At 42.7% G+C, this 24,814-nt stretch overlaps 1 protein-coding gene across 11 annotated transcripts in view; it reads right to left on the bottom strand.

Moving 5' to 3' along the window:
* Positions 1 to 501: 501 nt before the first annotated feature.
* CNTRL (centriolin) overlaps positions 502 to 24,814 on the bottom strand; it is a 38,872-nt gene continuing 14,559 nt past the window's right edge. For 4 of the 11 annotated variants that reach the window (XM_075111856.1, XM_075111867.1, XM_075111865.1 and 1 more), the window contains 32 exons: positions 24,431 to 24,651; positions 23,568 to 23,744; positions 22,455 to 22,589; positions 20,927 to 21,072; positions 20,281 to 20,461; positions 19,174 to 19,353; positions 18,695 to 18,874; positions 18,010 to 18,126; positions 17,436 to 17,580; positions 15,574 to 15,713; positions 14,905 to 15,091; positions 14,341 to 14,651; positions 13,821 to 14,026; positions 13,430 to 13,622; positions 12,932 to 13,062; positions 12,657 to 12,797; positions 12,416 to 12,542; positions 11,769 to 11,933; positions 10,814 to 10,973; positions 9,948 to 10,063; positions 8,720 to 8,937; positions 8,155 to 8,312; positions 7,817 to 7,890; positions 6,930 to 7,118; positions 5,199 to 5,421; positions 4,691 to 4,890; positions 4,232 to 4,396; positions 2,835 to 3,107; positions 2,664 to 2,729; positions 1,883 to 2,086; positions 1,444 to 1,551; positions 502 to 899 (listed from right to left, as the gene is read on the bottom strand). In XM_075111856.1, coding sequence (XP_074967957.1) covers positions 1,453 to 1,551; positions 1,883 to 2,086; positions 2,664 to 2,729; positions 2,835 to 3,107; positions 4,232 to 4,396; positions 4,691 to 4,890; positions 5,199 to 5,421; positions 6,930 to 7,118; positions 7,817 to 7,890; positions 8,155 to 8,312; positions 8,720 to 8,937; positions 9,948 to 10,063; positions 10,814 to 10,973; positions 11,769 to 11,933; positions 12,416 to 12,542; positions 12,657 to 12,797; positions 12,932 to 13,062; positions 13,430 to 13,622; positions 13,821 to 14,026; positions 14,341 to 14,651; positions 14,905 to 15,091; positions 15,574 to 15,713; positions 17,436 to 17,580; positions 18,010 to 18,126; positions 18,695 to 18,874; positions 19,174 to 19,353; positions 20,281 to 20,461; positions 20,927 to 21,072; positions 22,455 to 22,589; positions 23,568 to 23,744; positions 24,431 to 24,651 — 5,228 coding nt within the window. In that variant the 3' untranslated portion in view covers positions 502 to 899; positions 1,444 to 1,452. Of the gene's footprint in view, positions 1,121 to 1,443; positions 1,552 to 1,882; positions 2,087 to 2,663; positions 2,730 to 2,834; positions 3,108 to 4,231; positions 4,397 to 4,690; positions 4,891 to 5,198; positions 5,422 to 6,929; positions 7,119 to 7,816; positions 7,891 to 8,154; positions 8,313 to 8,719; positions 8,938 to 9,947; positions 10,064 to 10,813; positions 10,974 to 11,768; positions 11,934 to 12,415; positions 12,543 to 12,656; positions 12,798 to 12,931; positions 13,063 to 13,429; positions 13,623 to 13,820; positions 14,027 to 14,340; positions 14,652 to 14,904; positions 15,092 to 15,573; positions 15,714 to 17,435; positions 17,581 to 18,009; positions 18,127 to 18,694; positions 18,875 to 19,173; positions 19,354 to 20,280; positions 20,462 to 20,926; positions 21,073 to 22,454; positions 22,590 to 23,567; positions 23,745 to 24,430; positions 24,652 to 24,814 lie in introns of all 11 variants that reach the window. The other 7 variants (XM_075111858.1, XM_075111859.1, XM_075111862.1 and 4 more) reach the window with 7 other exon arrangements.

The raw sequence follows: 24,814 nt of genomic DNA, 5'->3' as shown, positions 1-24,814 counted from the left end.
TGTGGATGAGAGAGGGGTGAGAGTGAGGATGGCTTCAAAGCCTGTCCAGAGGGGAGGGTTGGGAAAACAGAGTCCCTCCGAGCATGACTCCTGCTGCAGGGTGCAGAGATGCTCTTCTTACCTTATGTGTGGTAACATGTCCTGTGCTTCACTGTGCCTGGTTCCTGCTGCCTGAAGGCTTTACAAAGTGGTTTTTTTCCCCCTACTAATTAAGAGCAAGGTGCTTGGAACTTTGTTACAGAGCCATTAACCACAGCCACAGCCTTCGGAAAGGCAACAGAGCTCAGCCTCGAGGGGAGGCAGGGCAGCTGCCGCCTCAGACGGCAGCCAGGGACAGTCACGGCTACATAAATACCCATCTTGGCCAAGTCTTGCTTTCTGCAAGAGCCACAGGGTCCGAGGGTGCTGCCGCCACCGTCATCCAGGGCAGCACAGCCTTGAGACGGACTTTTTGGTTTGTTTTTTTAAAAAAACCAAACAAACACCAAAACCAACCATGGATAAAAGTAGACATCACCGACATTTATTTTAAGGAAGTACTAAAAAATAATTGTCTTAAAACATCCATGCATTTGACAACAGGTAAACAGAGAACTCTGGCCTTGTAACAAGTTATTTTTAAAGTAGAAACTGACACTTAAATAGAAGTAGGTGTTTTGGACACATGTAAATCACCATTTTAAAATACATTTTTTTAAAAAAAACCAAACTTATATACATAAAGCTCAGTTAAACGTACAAAAACTTCACAGTGCAGAGCAGGCCCCGCAGCCAGCTGTTCGTTAGTGGTGGAAAATGTTTTTTTTACAAAAGGCTCCCAAAACAGTGAGGTAGAAGTCTTCAAAGGTAGTAGCCGGCAGCACGCATCTGAGGAGCCGCGGGCGCAGACCGGGCGCTGCCTGGAAGAGAGCTGGTGTGAGGGGCTCTGCCCCGCGCGCCTAGGCGCTGCCCGTCCTGCCGGACTGAGCTGCGGCAGCGTCCTGGAGCCGCTGTAGATGTGCCTAAAGCTTTTCTTCTGATGCGTGGCAGCTCTTAAAAAATATTACTTAAATCATCACAGAAGAACGCTTAAGGACCAGGCCGGTACAGTAACTGGCTGTAACTGAAATGCAGGCGTAGGCTATGCATTTAAAAAAAACATGTATTAAAACCAGGAAAGCATTACTGGAAGATCAGGTGTGGCAGTAGCTTAACACAGTAGTGGTTTCTCTGTGTTGTCTGAGAGTTTACAAGCAGTTCTCAGCCACGGTTTACTTGAAAATACCCATCTAAGAGCCACACCAAGCACCAAGCGCTAGATACCAGCCACGGGAATGCTGTCCCTCGAAAGGGACAGGCCTGCACCTGCCCCTGGGCTACTGCCGCCCGCGCCCCACAGGCCTCGGCCTTCGAGCCGCTCCCGACGCGGTGCGAAGCTCGAGCTGGGCCAGAGTCGCGTCTCACCTCTGGGCTTTACGGAGCGATTCCTCGCGGGCAGGAATGCAGTGCCCGAGACCCCGCCGGAATTCCTGCCGGCCTGCTGCGGCAGTGCCCGAGCCTTGTCAGAGCAGCCTAGGAAAAGCAGTACAAGGAAGTCTGAGTAATAAATTAACGCCTTCTTCAATGGGCAGTGTCGTATTAATCTTTAGAAAAAGAAAAATCCAGATTTTAAAGAGGTAAGACAAAGTGAAAGAAAACCAAAAATCTCCACCAAACCAAACAACTTTGAGGAAAACTTACCCTTGCCAAACAAGGTAGCGGCTGCTGGAGTACCTACGCGTACAGTACCATCACCCCGCCCTCGGAAAACCCCTGCTCGCCGCTCGGCTGTAGCAGAGTACCAGTGAGCTAAACAATTATTAAAGCACCAAACCCAGAGCTCCCGTGCGCAGTGGAGCATTACCTGTGTTTTTGTTAAATTCACAGCATCGTGAAGAGATGCCAGGCTTGAGCTTTGGGCTAGAAACTGGGAATCGGAAGACGTGCTGCTGACCAGGTCATCCAGCGCATCAACCTGTCGCTTCAAGCTGTGAAGGGTGCCTTCCGTTTGCTGTTTTCCTCTGATTAATACTTCTACTTGCTTGGACATGCACTGCCGGAGCTGAACCTAAATACATCATTAGTTCTATTTATAGCCAGCTAGAGTAATTTTTAAGACTGTATTTATAAAGTCTGACGACCTTAAAGCCGAGCCATAGGGGACGTAACGTTAGAGTCTCAAACCACAAGCAGAAGGCAATGGGTTTGTGAATTATTTTTAAGTAGTTTGCCTCCTCCCAAGTCAGAAATGAGCTGGTTTTATGGCCTTTATCACGAACTGGGTGAAGAGGGAGCAGCAGGTATGTTCTCACTAAGCCTGGCCACCACCTGTACTCAGGGTGAGCGCTCCCGAACTGTAATTTGTCAGGTTGCCAATTTATGTCACCCTATAGTAAATGAGGGAATCTTGTTGGAAGGCTCAACAATCCAATTAACTGTTAATTAAAACTATTCATCTTGATACAGCATGCAGTTGCTAGGCTTTCTTTCACTCTTCCCACCCAAAGATACTCCGTAGCTAGTCATTATGCACAGAGCGGATATGCCAGAGCTGGAGAAGGATCCCCCGCGCTCCTGGGTGGTTTGGGGTTATTTTTAGAAGGGACCCAATGGACTTATTAGCGTGGCTGGAAGAGATGTGCCACCTTCAGCCGATCTTCAAGGTGCTGCAGTTTTTCTCGGAGAGCCTCCCCACGCCATTGTTCGTCCTTCTGGAAACAAAAGCAGCGCATTCAGCCACGCAGCGTTACAGCTGAAGGTACCGGCGCCGACCGTGCCGTAGCACGAGTGGCAGCTACGTTGTGAAAGCTTTTTACCATTAAGACGACTTTAGAGAAATTCAACTTTTCTTCCAACGAGAGGAGTCTCTTGTCAGCGGCAAACAGACCACTCTCCTCGAAGCTGTCAGATTCACACTGCAGAATTCCCTTTACTTCAGAAGACGCTTCCAAATCTTCCACCGGCTCCAGAGAAGACGGGCTTGAACATTTAAACCCCGTCCTAATTTCATCTTCAACCTCCAGCTTAAGCAACGCTGCTGCGTCCTGTATTTCCCTTTGTCTCTCTTCCAGGCCTTCTCGAGTTTTAACCTGCATCACAGAACAGTCTCACCATTTTGCTGTCACATTACAAACACATCAGTCCAGAGGGATTTTCCTGCGTAACTGAACAAGGCTTATTTCTGAAACAGTTATCACGACTGCAATCAGAAATCCCAAAGCCTCTGAACAGCAGCAGGCCGAATTCTGACGTTAACTTTGCCTGTGAAGCCCCTCGGATGGTAACAGGGGCACCTAAAGTTCCCAAGACACAACTTTTTAACTTAAACCTGTTCATACTCTGGTCTTGCCCAGTCTTCCTTGAACACTTTCTAGTTGCTAACAACATCCTTCTCTGAAGGACCCTATATTTGAAGGACTTATAAATTGTTTCTAAAGGATTTATTAAAGGACTAGAAGGAGTTGGACAACGTGGAATCACCTCGTAATGTAAAGTGAATAGCAGAAGAAGAACATGCTGGCCCGGGTTAGCTCCAACAAGCTGCGAAGTGCCTAATGGCTAGCTCTGAACTTTGATAACACTTAGTGATTTGCATAAATTGTGACTCCAGTTATGCCGAGTTCCTATTACCAAACGTTAATGTTAACAGGAGCCTGAGCCCTAGTTCTTGACTGAAGCATTGCTTAAACTGAGCTGACAGCACGTGTTACGGAGGGTTTGAGGGTTTGCTATGTGTCTTGGGAGCACTCCAGTCGACTGCTCATAATGAAGAGGTAGGACCGGCCCCCTCCGCCCACCTCCAAAGGACACAGTCTCTTTTTCAGGCACCATTTTACTGGGCAAGAGGGGTTGATCCATTTGAACTGGCCTAAACAGTGCCCTTAATTCACACCGTGTTCTGGGAAGGCAACCACACAGTTGTGCCGCTCTGCCACAGCCTTTGAGATGGGAAGAATGAAATCCTGCTTCAGAGCTTGGCAGCCCTACACTGCGAACTCCGCACATGATTGACTGGCTGGAGTTGGTTTGTTCATTTTTAAACCGGGATTACTGAGTTGCCTGATCCTACTGGTTGTAACAAAGCTTAACTTCTCCCAGATTTGGGAAAATCGCACGGCGATTTTAAGTAGGTCTATTTTTAACCGTGACACGGGACAGGAGGAGATTCAAAACCAAGACAATATAAACTTGCCTGGCAGACCCTCAAACCCGCCTGTGTTTGGCCGCTCAGCTGTACCTGGCTCTGGAGATCCATGTAGTCCTCTTGGATATGGCCAAGGTCCTTAATAAGGCACTCGGCTCGTTCATGGTTGTTGCGTGCTGCTTGTTCAGCAGTCGCTATATCGCTCTGCAAACAGTTATTTTGGTGCTTTTGTTCCTAGGAAAATGTAGGAAAATCACCTTTTACTGTGAGCATCCACAAGGAATCAAGAGAACCCACATAACACAATTTCTTTAAGTCAAAATGCAGAAGCAGCATTAAATACAAATAACTCGAGAGGTGTCCTGCAGCACAGTCTAGAAATACCAGAGTTTGGTTGCCTCAAGTTCTGTCTAGTCATGAAGTTAATGCATTACTTTGTTCCTCCTACGACAAAAATGGGTATTCTGTCATTTTGCTGTTTAAGAAGAACCCAAATGCTCAAACATTCTCCCCTCAGCCAAGACTTACCTGCAGTTTTCTTTCCAGCTGCATCCTTTGCTTTTTCATCGCTTCTTTCAGACTCCAGATTTGTTTTTCTGCTTTTCTCCTCTCTGCTGCTATCTGATCCTGGAGACTGTTTACCTCACACTTGGAGGCTTCCAGTTCTTTTAGAAGAGACTGTATTTCTCTATTTTTTTGTTGTAATTCTTTTTCTGAGAGCTGATGTTCTGTAATTAACGGTTTTTAAAACAAACCTGATTAGCAGAAATATAAGTATCTTGGCACATTTCATTCATATTAGATATTTTTCAAACACAGTAACGTGCTGAGCAGTGGTCTGTAAAAACACTGACACAAGGTGAGAGGGGACGGGACACCAGCTGGCTTTAGGATTTCTGTTCTTCGGGCAAGTCAAAGGATTGAGAGTCAATCCAGGTGCTGCATTAGAAACCAAGCGAGAGTAACAGAAATATTTGTTGGTTTCATTAGACTTAACCCACAGATGGGAACGAGTTATTCGTGCAATGAATCTTACTGCTTTTTCTGACAGTTTCAAGTGCTGCACATCGCGACTCCTCCTTTTGCAGCTTCCTGAGGTTTTCTTCCGCCAGCCTTACTTTCGCTGTTGCCTGCTCCAGTTTCTTCTGTTGATCTGTTAGTTCCTTTTCCAATAGTATTTTCTGATCTTTCACTTTAGCAGTACATTCTTCCAGTTTTTTTCCTTCGCGCTCTGAAGTTTGCTTGAGGCGATGAAGAATCTGCCAAAGACACCACCGCTTCAAGCTTTAACAGGTACCAGCTCAGTGAGAACAAATACCGTCACCAGAAGACATTACAGAAGTTAAAGCAGCATAAATTGGAAGGAACAATCTGATACTCCCTACTGACAAAAAAAGCTTACCAATTTTTCTTGCCTCTCTTATTTTCAGTCCAGCTCCCTCAGTTTTTGTGAACGCTTTGTGGAAACTGCTCAGCCAACCTAAGTTAATTTTACTACAGGAATATATGATCAAGCCCTAACTTTCATGAACAGCTGATACGCTTTGCACAGAATTACTGTGGAAGAGAAGAACAAAAGCTAGCTGCAAATAGTGATCCACTCAAAATCAAAAGGAAACTTCAGGATAAAAGCACCCTGGAATTTTTCCTGCTTAGTTTTGGAATTATGGAATGCAGCTGGAGGTAACTTGTGATTAGTTGCACGTGAAATCCATTGTATTATTTCAGGTACTCTACAAGTCTGCTCATCTGCCAAGAGAAACCAACAGCACAGGAAGAAGTTCTATCCTGGCAGCTGACAAAACAGAACTATAGAGAATAATCCTAGAATCACTAAGGTTGGAAAAGACCTCTAAGATCAAGTCCAACCACCAACCCAGCACCCCCAGCCCTCCTAAACTGTGCCCTGAAGTGCCGCATCTACATGGTTTTTGAACACCCCCGGGGATGGTGACTCCCCCACCTCTCTGGGCAGCCTGTGCCAGGGCCTGACCACTCTTGCAGTGAAGGCTTTTTCTTTTCCCTCATACCCAATTTAAACCTCCTCTGATGCAGCTTGAGTTTCCTCTCATCCTATCTCTAGTGACTTGGGAGAAGAGACCAACCCCCCCTCACTCCAGCCCCTCTCAGGCAGCTGCAGAGAGCGAGAAGGGCTCCCCTCAGCCCCCTCTTCTCCAGGCTAAACCCCCCCAGCCCCCTCAGCCGCCCCCCAGCACACTTGTGCTCCAGACCCTGCCTCAGCCCCGCCGCCCTTCTCTGGACACGCTCCAGCCCCTCCAGGCCCTTCTTGTCCCGAGGGGCCCAAACCTGAGCCCAGCATTCGAGGTGAGGCCTCCCCAGTGCCGAGCACAGGGGCCCCATCCCTGCCCGGCTCCTGCTGGCCACACTGTTCCTGATACAAGCAATCAGTACTAGTCCATCTCCTGTTGGTATCAGCTACACCCAACATAACACCCTGCACAGTGCCTTCTGCTACGCCAGCCCTTCCTGCACTCTGTGAGCAGCACTGATTTTACAGCAGTTTTGTTATCAGTTCAGCATAAGATGACCCTGCCAAGAAGGAATACACAGTCCTTTGTTGTGACACACTAATTTTCACTAAAACCTAACAATGTTGAAGCTTTTTGTTTACCATTATTCCTCTAAAAATGAGGCTTCATGTTTCTTAAGGCACTGGTATATTATTAGTAAACTTGCACCAAAGCTTTTTAGCCTGCGTTAGTTTTAGAGGTCAGGCGAAAGCGAGGCAAGCAGGCAGGCTCATTACCGCTTCTTGCTTGGCTAGTTCTGTTTCCTTCTCTTCAATCTCTTTCTGGAGCTGCTGCAATTGGTTCTCCCTCTTTTTCAGTCTCTCTTGGCAATCCTTCCGTTTCCTTAAATACTGTAGGATATCTTCTTTCAGGGTTGCCCGTTCTCTAAGCAACTCATCCTGATGCCTTGTATTATTTTTCAAATCCTGCAATATAGAAGATAAAATCAAGTGAGTTAACTAGCTGGTGAGGGTAACAGCTCTCCACCTAAAGGCTTGCATTTGAAAGAACATAACAGATCACCCCTAATCACAATGAAATTTAAACATTCAATTTAAACCAGTCACTGAGTGAATTAACACAATAGGAACCACCAGATAAAGAGCTAGAAGATGCTGCTTTAAAAAAAAACAACCACACAACAAAAGTTTTAAAAAAAGTGTCTTCATCCTAATAAACAATAAACCAGGGCGATTTTGCCTCTGTACCTGGATTGTTTTCCAGAAACAAGCAAAATTCAAAACCAAATACACAAAAAAAACCCAAACAAAAAAACCCAGCCCCAAACCCCCATCAAACAGAACAACCCAAAAATAAAACCAAAAAAAAGCCTCACACTCCAACTTGGTAATAACAGCCTGACTAGGAGAGTCATCAGTCGCCACTTAAACAGAAACCCAAAGCAGAAATCTCTACTCTAGGTCCAAACCACTCCACGCTCAGCAAGAACAAGGCAATAAACTAGCCATTATTTATTAGCTCTGCAAGTGCCAGATTTTGAGCTCGGGCACCCAGATGAAAAACAGATGATGGGCTGTCAATTGTGGTAAGTGGCGCCCCTCGGTTCTGTGCAACAACCTACTCACTGCGTGAAGGTAAGTACATATATTTCCCCAAAACTAACCTGTTCCACCAGTTGAAGCTGTTGCCTGGAAGCATTTAATTCTCCTTTCAGTGTTTCTAGTTCTTCCTTTTTCCCTAGAAAAACATTTGGTGACATAGATTTTTCAATCAGCAGTCTGAACTACCTTTACAAATAAATCCTCTCTTTTCATAAAAGAAGAATTAACAATAGATAAACAGTTTCTAAAATTTCCATCTTTTTGACACATTAAATACTTTCTGCCTGTAGATATTTGAGTATGTCGGCTATTTGCTATCGTACAGTACAGTCACAGTGTGCCTTGTAACACAATTTCTCTTAAAATATATTACAGCTTAAAACCAAAAATTGATCTTTACCTTGAAGATCCCTCTGTACAACAATAATCTCCCCATTCAGTGAGGTTTTTTGTTTGTTCAGTAGATCTACCTCCTGATGCAGGTTTTTAACGTCCAGTTCCATTTTTTCTACGTTGGCCAGTGCAGTTCTGCTGCTGTCTTCAGCAGCAGTTAAGCCTCTGTAAAATGTGAATACGTGTTCTCGGTTTGTTGGAAGTACTTGGTGAGGACTAAAAGCTTTCAGTAAAAGTTCTCTCAGCTCAAGGAGATGCTACCAGGTAGCCACGAGAGCAAGACAGCTGCCCTGTTCCAAGACCTAACATTTTGCTTTTTGTAACATTTCTCATTGCATTGCCAGGATATAACAAATGCTGTTGCGTTCATCACCTTTATCGATGAATATTTTCTGTAAGTTTGCTGTAGACATGCTTAAAAATAAAACCTCCGCAGGATATAAGAAGTGGCGTCTTCTGTATAACTGGGCACCTCAAAGTTATGGCTGTATTTTTCATTACGATAACAGACATTCAAGGCACTTCCCATCCCTTCTGATCTTTGCAGAAAAAAAAAAAAGATTCCCTCTCACCTTCTGGTTTGTGACAACTTCTTCTCCAGACTCTGACAGTCATCTTCAAGCTTTTCCTTTTCTTTATTCAAAGACTCAATATTATTCTGCAGAGTGTGCATTTGAGAAACCAGATGTTCATTTTCCTGACGGTTTTTCTCAAGCAGTTGTTCCTGCCAATCCACTTCCCCTTGCTGACACTGAAATAATCGCTGAATATTCTCCAATTTTAACTTCTCCTACAAAAGAAGGCATCAAGAACAACACATTTACACGGTCAAGGAGTAGAACAAGTTATGCAGCAGTTTAAAAAGCTTTCATTCACAGATGACGTGCAGGCTAGAGTACCCTCTAACTGCTTGAAGTGCCAGCTTAATTTGGGTGTATGTATGAGGGAGGTGCTACGAGCACGAGGACTGGAAGACAGCAGTGCAATTCTTTGTTCCATCATAGTTTAACCACCATTTTCTCCCTATCCATGAGTATCATCCCTTCATCACAGGGATTTTGAGAGAATGACCACTGTAAGGGCTGAGAGATGCTCAGGTAATGCAGGACAGTGACCGCTTTAAACGTGGTAATAGAAAGGTACCAAGCGTATCGACGAGTCCCTTCTCTCTGTACTCTTTCGGTGAAGGGAAAAGAGGTAGCGTGTTTTAAAAAGTAAGAGCTTATAAATGCTCTCCTAGCAAATGCACGTTAGATTTCCTGGAATTACACAACTGAGCAAAGCAGGGTCATCCTTGACTCTGACCTAACAATCCTGTAGCTACTGTGAGACTGCCAAAGGGATGCCGCTGATCTCCATGCCTGCCAGTAGCAAAGTTGAACGTCTCGTCTTTATTCGTCAAAAAGAGGAGAGACTAGCTGAGGTAAAATACCCTTCTAACGGTACAGAAATCATCCGAGTTAGTAAACTGGCTTCCATACTTACTCTTTGCAAGTGAGGACACAGATAAAATCCAGTTAAGAAGACTGGAAGCTAACGCTAAGAAAACAGTATTCATCATTCTACAGCCACAGGAGAGCCTTCTGTCTTTTTGCCCTCTCCCCCTCATATGCACCCAAAAAATGCCATTAATTTAAAGTGCCTAAGCAGACTTAAGACTTCTCTGTGATGAGCTGAAATCAGACTAGAAACTGATTGATTTGAAAGTGTAGGGACTGTGTTACCCAGATCTTAACAGAACCACCGAATATGCAGATCTCTCCTTCCAGTTACTGTATTAGCTATAGAAGAAATACTTACTTCTAGAATTGCAACCTGAGTCTTTTCTAGCTCATTGACCTTTTGGTCATGTTGTAGTTTCAAACCTTGAAGTTCATTATTTTCAAGCTCCAGCATTTCCAGAACATTTTTCAGTTCTAGCAAGATGAAAGAAATCGAAGGTTATTACAAGCACATTAAATGCATTCTATTTGGGGGGGGGGGGGGCGGTAGGCACCAAGGAAAAACTAAGAGACACTACACTGATATCACCCCTGTAAACACTCCTCATGTTTTCAGTTGCTGTGTCAGACACACCAGGTATTTACTATATCTGATGCTGTTCTGCCAGCAGGCTGCAGGTCCCTAGGCCTCCCGCTCTTCCTGCTCCCCAGGGAGTTGTTCTGGGACAGACTATCTGACTGATAAACAATGAAATAAAATATTTCAGATAAAGTACAGAAGCTGCAAACTGCCGCTGGTTATACTTCCCACAATCTGACAGGCTGTAGCTGCTTGGAAAGATTCCTCCATTCCCCCCCACATCCCAACGTTTAATTCTTCTTCTGTGCACACGGCACAACTAGCTAATGCCCCCTAACCACGCACTGCTCGAGTGTGAGCTTAACCGATCAGTCCTGACAGCAGATCTGTCTACATTTCTCGCTGGCTTGAAAAATACCCATCCCAAACACAAAGCAGCATGAAGCACTGCCTCAGCTTAAGCAAAGAGTGGTCGTCAGCTCTGTGTGAACTACAAGAATTACGGGGAGCTCTTTCTCCGCAGGCGTTCGCAGTATTTAAAAAGGAGCAAGGGACAGACGACTGCAGCGATGTGCAACCAAGAGCTCGGGCTGTATTTCTTTCCAATGCGCACAAAATACTATCTTGTAAAGCCAGGTACGTACCCATCTTGTGCCTGCTGATTTGCCCAAGTATTCCTTGAAGATTTTCTTCCTCTTCTCCAATATCCTTCCGTATGAATGAAAGCTGCGCTCTTTTCTCGTTAATCTGGACATCCAGTTCTTTCCTCTCAACATCAAGCTCTTCCAGAAGTAGTTTTATTTCCTGTGGAAATATATCAGTGTTACAAGGAATGCCATTACTTGCCATTTTCAATAAATTTTTCCTTTAAATAGAAGCTCTAAATATTTATAAAACTAAAAAAGTCTGTCACCAATATTCTGGTCAATTTAATTCCAGAGTTTATAGTTACCGTTAATGGTGTAAACTGACAAAAAGTACAGAATATTTAGGTTAAAGTCTTTGTTGTTGACAATTTAAAGTAGTAATCTTGCAAAGACTCTGATCCACAAGTCTGACCAGAACAGTGTCATTCAAGTGAACAACAGGCAGGCCTCAGAGGCCTCGGTCTGACGGGAAGTGAGACAAAAAGTCCCCCCACCAAAAACCCCACAAAATGTAATTAACTGTGATACTTTGTTTTTATTTCAGAAAGAAGGGAAGCACAGAATTCTTTCCAAGTAAATGGGGATGGAGACAGAGAGCTGACTTACGCCAGCTTTGTTGTGTTTTACACATGCTGATCAGACTGATTCGCTTTAGAAGCTGCTCGTCTCAGCAATAGTGAGTCATTCACAGACTTCTATTTAATGTAATTTAGTTCTCAAGGGACCAATTCTCTAAGTGTTACTGGAACTCGGGAGTACTACTTCTTATCTGTGCACCTGGACCAGACTCCTAGCCCCACAAAGCTGTAAACTTGCTTGTTCTATTTTTCAGTGGGTTTTGGGAGGGCATAGAAAGCAAAACTGCTTTTGTCCAAGCTTTATGGGATTTTTAATACTTCTTTTACTGTTCTTCAGAGATATGATGAACTGAAAACTCATGTGGAAAAGTTACTCTTATTTGGCGTAGTTTTTCTTGTGCTTCAGTCTCTCCATCTCGAAGAGCTTCTTTGAGGTCACCTTTCTTTTGAGAAATACAGTCTTGAAGGACATGGAGCTCTTCTTTTCTTTGATTTAACTGTTGCTCCAGAAACAAGAGCTCTTGTTGCTGAGCAGTGATCTACAATGCACAAGTTTAACAGAAGAAGCAACTGAAGGCTTTTATTTTTGTAGCTACAACATGCACAAGAACAAGTGCAGTACACTGCTCCCTGCCAGAGATTTCTCTGAATTGCAGAACACGTGAGGATCCCACCAGAGCCATGAGCTTTATTTCTTACACCTGTATAACATAGCCAATACTAAAGACTAAGTTCTGATCTGTGCAGTGCAGTCCTGTACCATGGAGAGTTAAGTTTCTTGTTCTGAAATGCAGTGTCTGAATTGTCTTAGAGAACTCTGCAGTAACATTATGCAGAAACACCAGCGAGATTGGGATCATATATGAGACAAAACAAGGAGAATTCAAATTACCAACATTAAAATAAACTTCAGAATTAAATTCTTCAGACAAGGCAGTTCAGAACTTAAGACTCTTCCCAGCTTTCAGTTACCTCAAAACCAACAAAACTGATAGCCCAGAGTTAAGAAGATAAGCCTTACCTCATCTTTTAATCTTTCCAGTTCGGTTTTCTTGCCTTGAAGAAGGTTCTCTCCTTCTCTGAGGATTTGGAGGTGATGTTCTTCATTGCCTTCTGCAACTTTGATATCTCCTTGAAGCTTCTGAAGACTGACAGTGAGGACAAAAACGTGACTCAGAAGAAACCAGAATGCCTTAGGCAGTTACTTATTGGAGGAGGACATCTTTACCTAATACAGGTTATGGTATATTAAAAATATTTACCTTTCAGTTAGCATTTCTATCTTCTGGTTTAGCGACTGGAACTCAGAGTCCCTTGCAGCCACCATTTTGTTCATTTCCTTCAAAACACCTTCTTGTTCCCTCTTATGCTGTTCTAAATCCCTTGTATCTGTCTGTAATGACCTAAAGAAGCATTTATGCCTTTTCATATTAACATTTTAACAGCTCTCCCTCTCCAAAAGCACTATCTTGATATTTAAAAGCATCTTGTCCTTCTCCTCATCCCCATTTGATACAAATTCACAAGAGCAGTGTACCTTAATTGCTGATCTGCCTTCACAAGTTTAATGGCCATTTCCTGAGCCCTTCGCTCTAGCTCCTCTGCCTCAGTTTCAGTACGGGACAAATGCTGTTTGGCATGACTGTACTTTTGAATAATGTCTTTAGTCTAGAGCAAAAATTGAAGATTATTGAGACAATACATTCCCATCTTATGTTTCCATATCCATAACCTGCAGGTTACCTGTCTAAAGATGACCTCTTCCTAGCATGAATATCCCACCTGAGCTTTCTCCCTTCGTATACCACGAAGCAGAACCTTTTCTCCTCTCTTGACCAGAGCAGAAAAGCTTCCTCTTCTTGGGCAAGGACTGAAACATTTTCTTTAGCACACGTTATCCCATGACTTATTTTCAAATAGAGGCATTTTAAGAGGCTTCCAAACAAAAGAGGCTTAGACAAACAAAAATCCTCTGCTTAAAACAATCAACGCAACGCGCAAATTCTTCTGCACTTTGTGTTACGGCTTTACTTACTTTCCCTCGTGTGCTGTCAAGTTCCACTTCAGCTTCTGTAAGTAGCCTATCTGCCTCTCTAAGCTCTGCTCGTCGTTTCAGAAGAGTCTTCTCTATACATTCAATTTCATCTGCAATATCTTCATGATGTTTAAGAGACTTTTCTAACTGCAGTTCTGCAATAAGGTTGTCAGTATACCCTTCAATAAAGTCCCTAAAATGTCAGGAAGAAAGACACGGAATTAAATTACAAAATGCCCCTTGAAGTTCTAGTCCATTACACGTACCACCAGACAGACAAGAACATTGAAGTTGGTGAATTGTAAACAAAACAAAATTAACTTTTATTGGAAGAAAGTTTAAGTATTTCCTACACGCTTACTTTAAATGCATTCCAGCACAATATTCTTACTTGCGTTTGTTATGTTGAGCTGCTCTTTGTAGCTCTGCTACTTCATGTTCCAGCTCTTCTCTTTCATGCAGAAGTTCTTCAATGTTTTGATGCAATTTTTCCACCTCTTTTTTGCATTTATGCTGAGCTGCCTCTGACCATTTATCTTTATATTTCCGAGACTTTAAGTAATACACGGTGTCTTCTAGCCTTGAGACTTCACTCTCCTGCATACAGGAAACAGAACAACAAAATCAAGACCTATTTTCTATTTCAGTCCTCCTGAGACACAGGAGCAGCTGCAGATAGCACAGACCAGAGCATTAGCACTGAGCATTCTTATCAGCCAGCTCTCCCAGATCCAGAACCTTCCCAGCAGAGACTTTTTTCTTTTTCTGAAAAACTGGACTAATCTAATCTGTGAAAATGAGATTTTGGTCTTTGTGCTTTTTTTTGAGAAAGCATGTTATAAAATGTCCCTAATCCATTCATAAGTCAGTTGCCTATGGTTAAACCTGCAGCTTACAGCTCTGTATCTTACCAAATCATGATGTTCAGGCACATTGCAGTGAAGCACTCCAACAGGAATGAGTGGGACGGTGAAGTTTGGAGGAAGAGGGCCATAAACAACCTGGGCTCCCACAGGAGGTGGGCCATAGATAACAGATCCAGGAGCAACTGAACCTCCACTTGCTGCCGCAGGAGGAGGGCCATAAACCACAGTTCCCTGAGGTACAGGGGCACCATCTGGAAGGACTGTGTAAATAACTGTACCAGGTGGTGGTACAAAAGGAGCATCTTTGGGAACATGCGTTTCTTCATGTCCTTCACTATCTTCTTTTGCTCTTTTGTCTTTACCGAAAGAAAGAAAAAGTTATTTTTAATCACTTTTTCAGTAAAAGATATTCTTCAAACCACATTTTAAAATAACGCACATTCTGTGTAATGTACAAAAACATAAAACACTGCTTAAACTGAATAAGGAGTTCAACAGGAATGAACGTTTATAGTTTGCTCATGCACAGCAAAAAAATTCACTATGAACTCTAAGCAAGTCCATCGCTGGTATGCTCCGGAACCTTCTGAGACCATGAGACTGACTTACCTTTACCAGAATTTGTTTTGTACGACCTATTTCTGACTGGTGAATAAACCCAACATCCTCCTTGATTGGGCAAGCCTTCCTTCCTGCACTGCCTGTCCTGCCCATACCCTCGTCTGGGTGTGGATGTGCCGTAACAGAGTAAACAAACGCCAGAATCTTTTGTGCTGCGGGAAGCAGGAGTTGAAGCCTAAAGGAAAAAAAAAGAATACATTTTCATCTAGAAGTAACAAATCTTGTCAAATAAATTATTTGTTGCAGACATTCTAAAGCACTGATTTTTCAAGGACAGGCTATACATACTCTGCTTTCTCTCACTTCCAAGCACGATGTTGCTTTAAAAGAGAGCATTAAAGATATTTTAAGTCTCTTGAAGTCAGACAAATGCTGTTTTGCAAGAAATGTTTGTCTGTAGTGTCCCCTTTTAACCTTCACCTAAATGAATTTACAACACTGCATTTTGAATAGCTGTCTCCAAACTTCCCATATACCAGATCCGCATTACTACACGGTAACAGGCTCTGTCAGGGAACGATTGTGTATGGGTTGTTTCAGTATTTCTCCTATATGCCAACCAGTATTTTTTCTGAAGTTTCTCCCTGACCTAGCAAGTTTATAATGGACTTCCCCATATCAAATGGCTTTCCACATAACAGGATTTTAATTTCTGACCTGAGATGATGGCATGTAATACCAGTATCCCCTTCTTTTCAATGGATCTGCTATACTGGTGATGTAATCATTCTGGTATGAAAGCACGTTTCTGAGTGCTGCAATTTCATCTTGTAAGTTGTCAATTTCATCTTTGTTACCTGTGAATTAAGCAGTTTTATAGGCATATAAGGCAAGTAATTAAGTCATACGTACTGCATTCAGCTTTTCCCTCATTGTTATCCTATTAATCTGAAACAATAATGAAAAGAGAAATTGCCAGACGATACAAACTAAACATTACTATATAGTGATGTAGATATAGGCTGGCCCTTGCAACTCTGTCATTTTAAGATTGTAGAAATGCAAGTTCATATACAGGTAACCAGTGCTCATTTTTCCTTATACAGAGAACTCTGACAATGTTCTAGAGCAGTATAAACTGAATGCATAACACAATTAGTGTTTCCCAAATAGTTGTAAAAAGTATTGTTACTACAAATGGAAACTAACACACTGTCATTCTGATTTTCAAACCAAAGCAGAACTTAACTAATTTCCAAAGGTGCCACAGCATGTGAACGGGCAAAGCTAGAAACCTAGAAGAGCCACCGCTGGTCCTTAACCATCCATTTCCTCTGTTTTTCATCTCTGAAGAAGCAAATATGAGGGGATTGAGTGCGCCCTCAGTGAGTTTGTGGATGATGCCAAATTGGGCAGGAGTATCAATCTGCTCAAGGGTAGGATGGCTCTGCAGAGGGACCCGGACAGACTGGATCCATGGGCCCAGGCCAATTGTACAAGGTTTAACAAGGCCAAGGGCACTTGGGTCACAACATGGGCACTTGGGTCACACCAACCCCAGGCAACATTCCAGGCCTGGGGCAGAGGGGCTGGAAAATGCCCAGCAGAGAAGGCCCCGGGGGTGCTGGCTGACAGCCGGCTGGGCATGAGCCAGCAGAGCCCAGGTAGCCAAGGAGGCCACCAGCCCCCGGGCTTGTGTCAGCACTGGTGTGGCCAGCAGGAGCCGGGCAGGGATGGGGCCCCTGTGCTCGGCCCTGGGGAGGCCCCACCTCGAATGCTGGGCTCAGGTTTGGGCCCCTCGGGACAAGAAGGGCCTTGAGGGGCTGGAGCGTGTCCAGAGAAGGGCAGCGGGGCTGGGGCAGGGGCTGGAGCACAAGTGTGCTGGGGGGTGGCTGAGGGAGCTGGGAGGGGTTTAGCCTGGAGAAGAGGGGGCTGAGGGGAGCCCTTCTCGCTCTCTGCAGCTGCCTGAGAGGGGCTGGAGTGAGGGGGGGTTGGTCTCTTCTCCCAAGTCACTAGAGATAGGATGAGAGAAAACGGCCTCAAGCTGCGTCAGAGGAGGTTTAGATTAGGTATGAGGGAAAAGAAAATGTCTTCACTGCAAGAGCGGTCAGGCGCTGGCACAGGCTGCCCAGAGAGGTGGGGGAGTCACCATCCCCGGGGGTGTTCAAAAACCATGTAGATGCGGCACTTCAGGGCACAGTTTAGGAGGGCTGGGGGTGCTGGGTTGGTGGTTGGACTTGATCTTAGAGGTCTTTTCCAACCTTAGTGATTCTAGGATTCTGTAACTGCACTTTGTGCATTTCAAATGCACTGTGAAACACTGTTACTTCAGAAGAGTTACATCTCACTATTTGCTTCATATATATAAATCCAGAGAATCCACAGAAGCACAGTGATTGAAGGACTGAAAGTGTCCTGTATAGGAACTGTACAGGAAGGTATCCTGAACAGTTTATTCTCCTAAAATAAGCTTCGAGACCTCTGAACAGGTTCTCAGATCAAACCGTGAGAAATATGGAGAAGTGAAGTCTTCTGCATCCATGTTTATCGGCAAGAAATGGAGAGAAAAGAGAGATTACCTGTCCCGATGTTATTCAGCAACCATCTTAAACGGTCAATTTCTGCTTTTTGTTGCTCCATAGCTTCATTTAATTTATCAATTTCCAACTTCTGAGAGCTTGACGCATCAGCCTTCTCACCAGCTTTCTCCATTTCATGCTGAAACTATTTAAAGTGAGTTTAAATCAAATCAAAGCACTTCAGTTTAAATTAGACCGTGCTAGAACTTTTTCAAACATGCCCATCCACCCCTACAAAAATGCTCACTCAGCAAAACACATGTACTACTTTGATGCAACAAGATTATTCTTCCCGTCCCTCATACGACCACGGCTGACAGACGTAGCCACATCACGGCGTTTAAGTGAACAGGTGATTGTTCTTCCTCAAGTCAGCTACTCTAGCCGGTGAGGTTTCCATTTTGTTCTTTGGCAGATGTCAGGAGAGGGAAGAAGGTTGTGACTTGGGAAAACTTGTGGAAAAAGGACAGGGCAGACACCTCTAAATACGGCATTTTCAGAAACTCTCCGAACCACTGTCTCTACATATTTTATCCTCCTCATATAATCCAGAACAAACATCACTGCAACCTACTTGTTCTTCCTTCTCCTTGAGGAGCTGTTGTAATAATTCTATTTCTGCTTCTGCTCTAGCAAGATCCCGAGCCGCACGAGCTGCCTCAGCACAGAACTCTTCAGCTTCCTCAATCTCCTAAAATTGAAATTTTAGTTGGAGCTTTGGTTTGCAAGAATACTTCACAAGCTTGCAGATGTCTCACGCAGTTTTGTGAAAAGCTGACTAAAGAAACATCAGCACTTGTCTGTTCTGAAATTCCAGAAACAGGCAAAGTTTATGTAAAATAACGTTTCTCCCTTAACTTCACAGTATTTCAACAGAGGAGATGCTGGTACGTATGTAGCCAGAAGTTTTAAAAACTAGAGGCCCAAGAACAAAAACTTCCACAGTCCCTTCTTTTACTTTTCCATCTTATGTAACAATGTATTATCTATTGTTTGACTTTTAAATAATGAGAGATTAAACTTGCCTCTCCCTCGCCTTCTAAGGCACAGCAAGAACGCCTGCCCATACCCAAGTTTACTCAGGCATTCACCTGCTGTATTTCAAGATGAGGCTGTCTGAAGCAAGAGCTCTTGTACAGCAGGACAATTCAGAATAATGCTTTGAAGCTGAATTTAAAGAACACCAGGACTGCTCCCATTATGACGGCATTAGAAAGCACTACTTATATACAAGCAATTCATTATCAATGTTGATTTACCTCAGCTCGCTCCTGATTAATTCTGAGAACAGTCCCATGAAGAGCTTTTAGCTGATTTTTGGCAATGGAGAGCTCTGTGGCTGCCAGTTTATCTGAAGTGATGATTGCTCTCTTCAGTTCCTTCAGTTCTTTATCTAGACTGACAAATTGCATTTGTGCCCTGGCATCTTCTATTTTTTTCTGAAACCAGGAAAACAATAGGTTTTGTAAGTTTTGAGTAAAAAGCACCATGGAAGAAAGGCTTTCTGTTGGTATGACTTTTTTCCCCACAGATATCCCATTCTGTATTATGTGCATAGAAGTAACAAAAAAACCTAAAGCAAGGACAACCAATAAAATGTAAGGAAAAGGAAGATGTTATGTTTAACCTCTGTGTTCCTGCCTTTGATCTACCTCAGAAAGCAAAATAGTTCAGGATTTTTTAAATCTTCTTTTCATAAGCAAACACAGTGCATGGACTTGTTCCTACTCATTCCTACCCTTTTCTCTAAATCTTCCAGTTGAGCAAGAATATTCTCTTTCTCTTCATCTGCCTCTTGGAGCTGTTGATCAGCAAGGCCCTGAATTTCTTCCATGCTCTTTATTTTTTCATGTAAATGTTGAATTTCATTCTCTAACTGACGGACCTTGTTCTTGTTCTGCCTGTTTTCAGATTTAACCTGTAAGTGAAAAAAGTTAGAATGAGTAGCCAGAAATTTTTCAACCAAAAGCCACCCTATTTTAATGATTTATAGAAATAACTCTTTGGGAAGTGCAGTTACCAGCATGCTTTGTACCAGAAGAGAAAGGAGAAAGAACTGCTTTGTCACTCTAACTATTACATTTTAAAAGTGCTCAAGTTATTTTAGTAGTAGTATGTACAGTGATCTTTTGAGGAGGTTACTGGCCATATTTTTCTACCTGTAATTAAAACACTCTGCCTCTGAAACATATCACAGAGTCTAAACTCCAATTCACCACATAATCAGGCAAAAATCAAAGACTATTAACAAAACAAAAAAGTTGGTTTTTTTTTTTTAAATCAGACCCTGCAGTTACATGAACACCAAAACATGGGCCTCTCCTGTCACCATACAGCTAAAATTAGAGATTGCTTGTGGAAGTTTTAATGCACATTAAACCCTTCTCCTCCACGCAACATCTTTGCAAGCTTTATATACTAAAAGCCAACAAAAGTTTGCAAAGGACCACGTGTCCTATCAAATACCCCATTTAACACTTACGGAAGTGGTCAATTATTTGTTTTCCCTCTTCAGAAGCCTTTGCCTGCTTATACAGTTTCTTCATCATGAAAATTACTACATGACACACATTTGTACACAACAGGGAAATCAAAACCCTAACACTGGTTAGTACTCCTGTTCTAATCACAGGTGACAGCATCCTGCTCTGATACGAGTTGCCAACGTGTTTCTGACAGGCAAATGCATTCCATTTGTCTACCTTCAGTACAACTGAACTTCTCTGAAAGACAGAGGGTAGCAAAGCTACATCCGCAGTGCAACTTGATCCTTCAGCTGCAAGTTACCTTTTTTTAGACTAAGCTGAAATTGTCTTACTCTTGCTTTTGTTGTTTTCATACGTGCCTGTCTATATTTCTCCTGTACTTCTTCCAGTTTTTCCTGCTGGTATACCACTTCTTCCTGCAATTGTCTCTGTCTAGCCCATGCTTTCTCTTTTTCCCTCTGAGCATCAGCAAGGATGGCATTGAATTCTTCCTGCAGGTTTGCAAGGCTTTTCCCTAAAGCATCGGCTGAATTCTGACATCTGAAAGAGAAACAATCCAGGTTCCAAGACAGAAAATTATGATTTAAAATCATGATACCAGATACTGAAATAATGAAGCCTAATACAACAGTGCAAGTTTAAGACATCCAATGTAAATTAATTCAGGTGCAGCACTGAACACATTATACTGCACAGACAGATCTCCACTCTGGCTCTATTTATACCATTCTGTCTTTGTTTGTTACCATTCTTTGTTGCTGGGGCAAAAGGCAGGGGCATTTTGCCCTGCCCCTTGCAGTGAAACCCAGGAGGACTGCATATTTCCCCCAGTAATATAATTACTGAGCTCAGGTGATGCTCTCTTAACAACCACAGGGTGCCGAAATTCACGTTTGAGCTGCCTCAAGTTGCCCTCAGTAGGATGCAGCACAGGTACATTGTTGCTCTCATGTACCTACCACACTCACATGCACAAATCTAACACTGTACTTTTATTTTACTCACTTAATCTCTCCATCTCCTGTCTGAAGCTTTTGCTTGAGTTCATTTATACGAGCTAAGACTTCCTCAGGATGAATTAAGTTACCAACCACATGGTTTAGCTGATTCTGAAGATCTTTAAGCTGTTGTTTCAGGTGATTATTGTCTCCCTAGAAAAAACAGACAGAAAACAAATAAACAACAAGAGTTAGAATTTTTAATACCTAGATCTGTTTGGGGGGTTTTGGTGGTGGTGGTTTTTTAGGGGGTTGGGGTTTTTTTGGGTTGTTTTTTTCTGTTTTTAAAATAAAGAATCCAAACTTTTTTTCAGCATGGCCCAAACCAATATCAACAACAAGACAAGAACACCCCAAACAGTCTTTGCCTTTCAGTTTCCTTTATGTTTGTAAGTATTTAAATCCCAGTTCAAAACCGATCTTATCCTTTTCTTAAACTAAGGAAGCACTGTCTGTACATAAGCAAAGCCCAGCAGCATACAGAGGCCTGTCACACTACCTAATCCCTAACAGAGGATGGAACAATTGCAGACATTGTCCCAGCCACTAGACCAAGGAGTCACAGTTGCCCTGGCCCCACTGGTCTTGAACTCCTCTCTGCACACTGGCAAGCTTCAGCAAAAATGTTAGCGATAATGTCTGGGGAGGATCCCTTATAAACTCTTTCTTAAGTGGTCAGGCAGTTGGACTAGATGTTCATTGTAGGTCCAAGTAATTCTATTGTGTTCTGGTGGTCACTGTATCCTCCGAGGAGCATGTGCAAAAGCAAAAAGGGATCTGATGGATATACAAAGGGCTGAACCCTGCCTTCCCACAACGAGGGAAACTGCTTTAATCACACAGCACTTAAATAAATGAAGGGAGGTTCTTTTACAGCCATATTTTGAAGATTTTGAACCCAGTGTATTACACTTGCCTAGAGAAATCCTGTTAATTGAGCCTTTCAGCAACTTCAGGAAACGGAACACTCAGTTTCTGATCTCAGTCAGGATGAGGCACGGATCTGTGACACTACATTAAAGTGGAGGTGTTTCTGTACACCTGTGCAGTTCATGAAATGCCTGTGAGTTCAAGGATCACAAGCTCTGTCACCTATTACTCTTGGATGCCATTACTGCTTTGTGGCAATTAAACAAGCGCCCTCAGGATCACCACTCTGTTTACAGAGGTGATAAATTCTTTAGGTATTGGATCAGTTTTTTCTTCTGCATCCAAATAGTTTTCTTACTGACATGTACTGGGTGAACCTTGTGGGAAATTCAGCTACATATAACAATTTATCAATCCCCCTGCAATATAACTGGGCAGCTCTGAAATTATTTCAAAGGTCAATCTAAATATCTAAAATAGACAAAAAGAGACTATGGTATAGGGTCTCTGGACAAGAAAAGTCAAGTCAGAAAAAGTTATAAATACTACTGAACTTCAAAACAATTTTAAAGGATTCTGTATGAGTCTTCTTATCACTCTCCCCTTGATGGAGCAGGGAAACATACTGTGTATCAGGTAACTTTTACAGGCAACAAATACCTCACCTGCAATTGTTTGAACTGAGAAAGGAGCTTATAATTTTGCAGTTCCTTCTCTTCTGCTAGTTGTGCTTTGGTCAGAGCATTCTCTAACGCTTGCTTTTCTTTTTCAAGTTCAGCTTGCAGGGCTGACAGTTCCATCTACAAACACAGAAAACCCTCCGATTAATATCCCCACTCCCAACCCCAACCTGTCACCCAAATACACAACAGCTGTATGTCTTAAAACAATAACAACATGACCTCACCTTCTAAAAAACCCCAACCATCCCAAATCAATCCATCACCATGTATACATAACAGGTGTATTTCCTAAAACCTCATCATAACTTGTAGTGTAAATTCTAACCTAGACCTCGCACGAGCATGTGCTACCCACCAGGTAACCAGCAGGTTTACATTTCATCAGTGTTCTACAGAGAGCTTTCAAGTTCTTCCTGAAACATCAAAACTAAAAGACTTGGAGAGGTTGGGGACAGAACAGTACGTTTCACTGTTTTGCATTTTCATTTGTGCCTGCAATCTGGAATGTGCAGTTGGAATACATCTTGGAAAAATAAAAAAACAAAACCACAAATAACCCACCATGTTTATCTCTGATGGATGGAAACTGAACCAAGATAGTAGTTGATGTACCTCATCATACATGAATCCAAATGAGGATCCCCAAAAGTAAGATAAAATGGGACCATACAAATTAAAACATACATTGTTCTTTCCCAGCAGAAAGCTACGGCCTCATAATATATTACAAGATTAAAAAAAAAAAGAATCGCCTTTGCAAAAGGCAAACTTTGTCTTTCACCTACTGCTTTTCACAGGACTGCTTTAGTGTAATTTCTTTGATGTGTGCACAGTTTTCTCTTTCCAGAAAGATGCAGATTATTATTTCCCCTTTAAATATGGTGAATATTCTCTACAGGGTCCCCAGACGATCTGTACCTTGCTTCAGTGGAGAGTTATAAATCCCAGCGAACTGCTACTACCTTCCATTTGGGGCACACCTAAACCAACAGTTACTTGCAAGTCAACACTGGAGATGTGGTATGGAGGAAAGTTTGGTCGTCCCTTGTCCTGGGTTACATTATCCCTTTGGCACCGTTACGGCTCTGTTCTTACCTGGCTAAGTTGTTTCAGTCTTTCCAATTCTTCTTTTTGCTGATTGGCTTCAGCATCTCTGTCTCTTAGCTGGGCTTCCAGTTCAGCCTCGTAGGCACTGATGTCCCCCTGTGCATCTCGAAGCGATTCATTTATTTCTCGCTGCTCTTGGAGCGCACTCTCTAGCATTGTGATTTCCTGGAATTTTACATTCATTTTAGAAATATGTACACAGGAGAGCAAGGATTTCTAAAGCAAGTTGCCCCTCTTCCTCTGTTACCTCATCAATGTGACAAGAAATAGATCAAAATAGGGGCACTAACCCTAATCACTGAACTTAAAGCTAGGTGGCACTACTACATACAAAGGTCAGGTCAATGATGCTACTGTGACAGACCATACAAAAATCTACACTCAAGTTAGAAAGGTGTATCTTAAAGTGATACGCATTTGTCCCTGGTATTAAGATTTACATAAGTGTTATCAGGACACTAGGACAGCTCTCTAAGCAACTGGCTGACAGGACAGACTCAGGCGTGTAACATGCACCTCCTCAGCTACTGTGCAGACAGTTTTCACTAACGCAGTTCAGTATGATGTTGACTGAAAATCCATTTTTAGTAACGCCTGAAAGGTAACGCTTGCATTTCTGAGACCTCTTCCATAACGTACAGATTTACCGTATCTCTCTTGCAACTGGTTTTAAAGGCAGAGTTCTGTTCTTAACGTGCGTGGGCACGTCTAATTGCAGTTACCGTATCAAAAAATTGTTTTGTCCAAGGAACTGTGCTTTGCTATTCCTGATTTGGTCATTTGCTTTTTTTTTTTTTCAAGTTTATTCTTAGGTATCTGAATTTGGGAAGAAACACAGCATTAAGCCTTACTTTTCTCATATTTTCTGCATCCATGGCAACTATTTCCAGGTTGTTCCTTTCTTCCTCCAGATCTGCCAATCTTTGTAGCAAAGATTCTTTGTCCTTCTGCAACTCCTTACATTCATCATTGGCCTGTTTTGCCTGACGCTTAACACCCTCGAGATATTCCTGTAATCCAATGATAATACTTTCTAAATCCCTTTTCAGTGCTTCGTTTGTTGCTATTTGACCTGCAGAAATGCAAAAACAAATTTGAAAGAGTTAAGAAACCACGCTTATTTATGAAACAAACAAAACTGGCTTTCCTAATCTTCTTTAAGATGTTACTATGTATTTCTGTAGGTGAATAACAAGTAACGTGAACTCAACCAGAAAACGCCTGTGCTGTATTTT

The sequence above is a fragment of the Phalacrocorax aristotelis genome, chromosome 17, assembly GCF_949628215.1.
Source record: "Phalacrocorax aristotelis chromosome 17, bGulAri2.1, whole genome shotgun sequence".
Taxonomy (NCBI): Eukaryota; Metazoa; Chordata; class Aves; order Suliformes; family Phalacrocoracidae; genus Phalacrocorax; species Phalacrocorax aristotelis.
The sequence above is the reverse complement of the archived record's forward strand: the minus strand, read 5'-3'. Positions and strand labels throughout refer to the sequence as shown.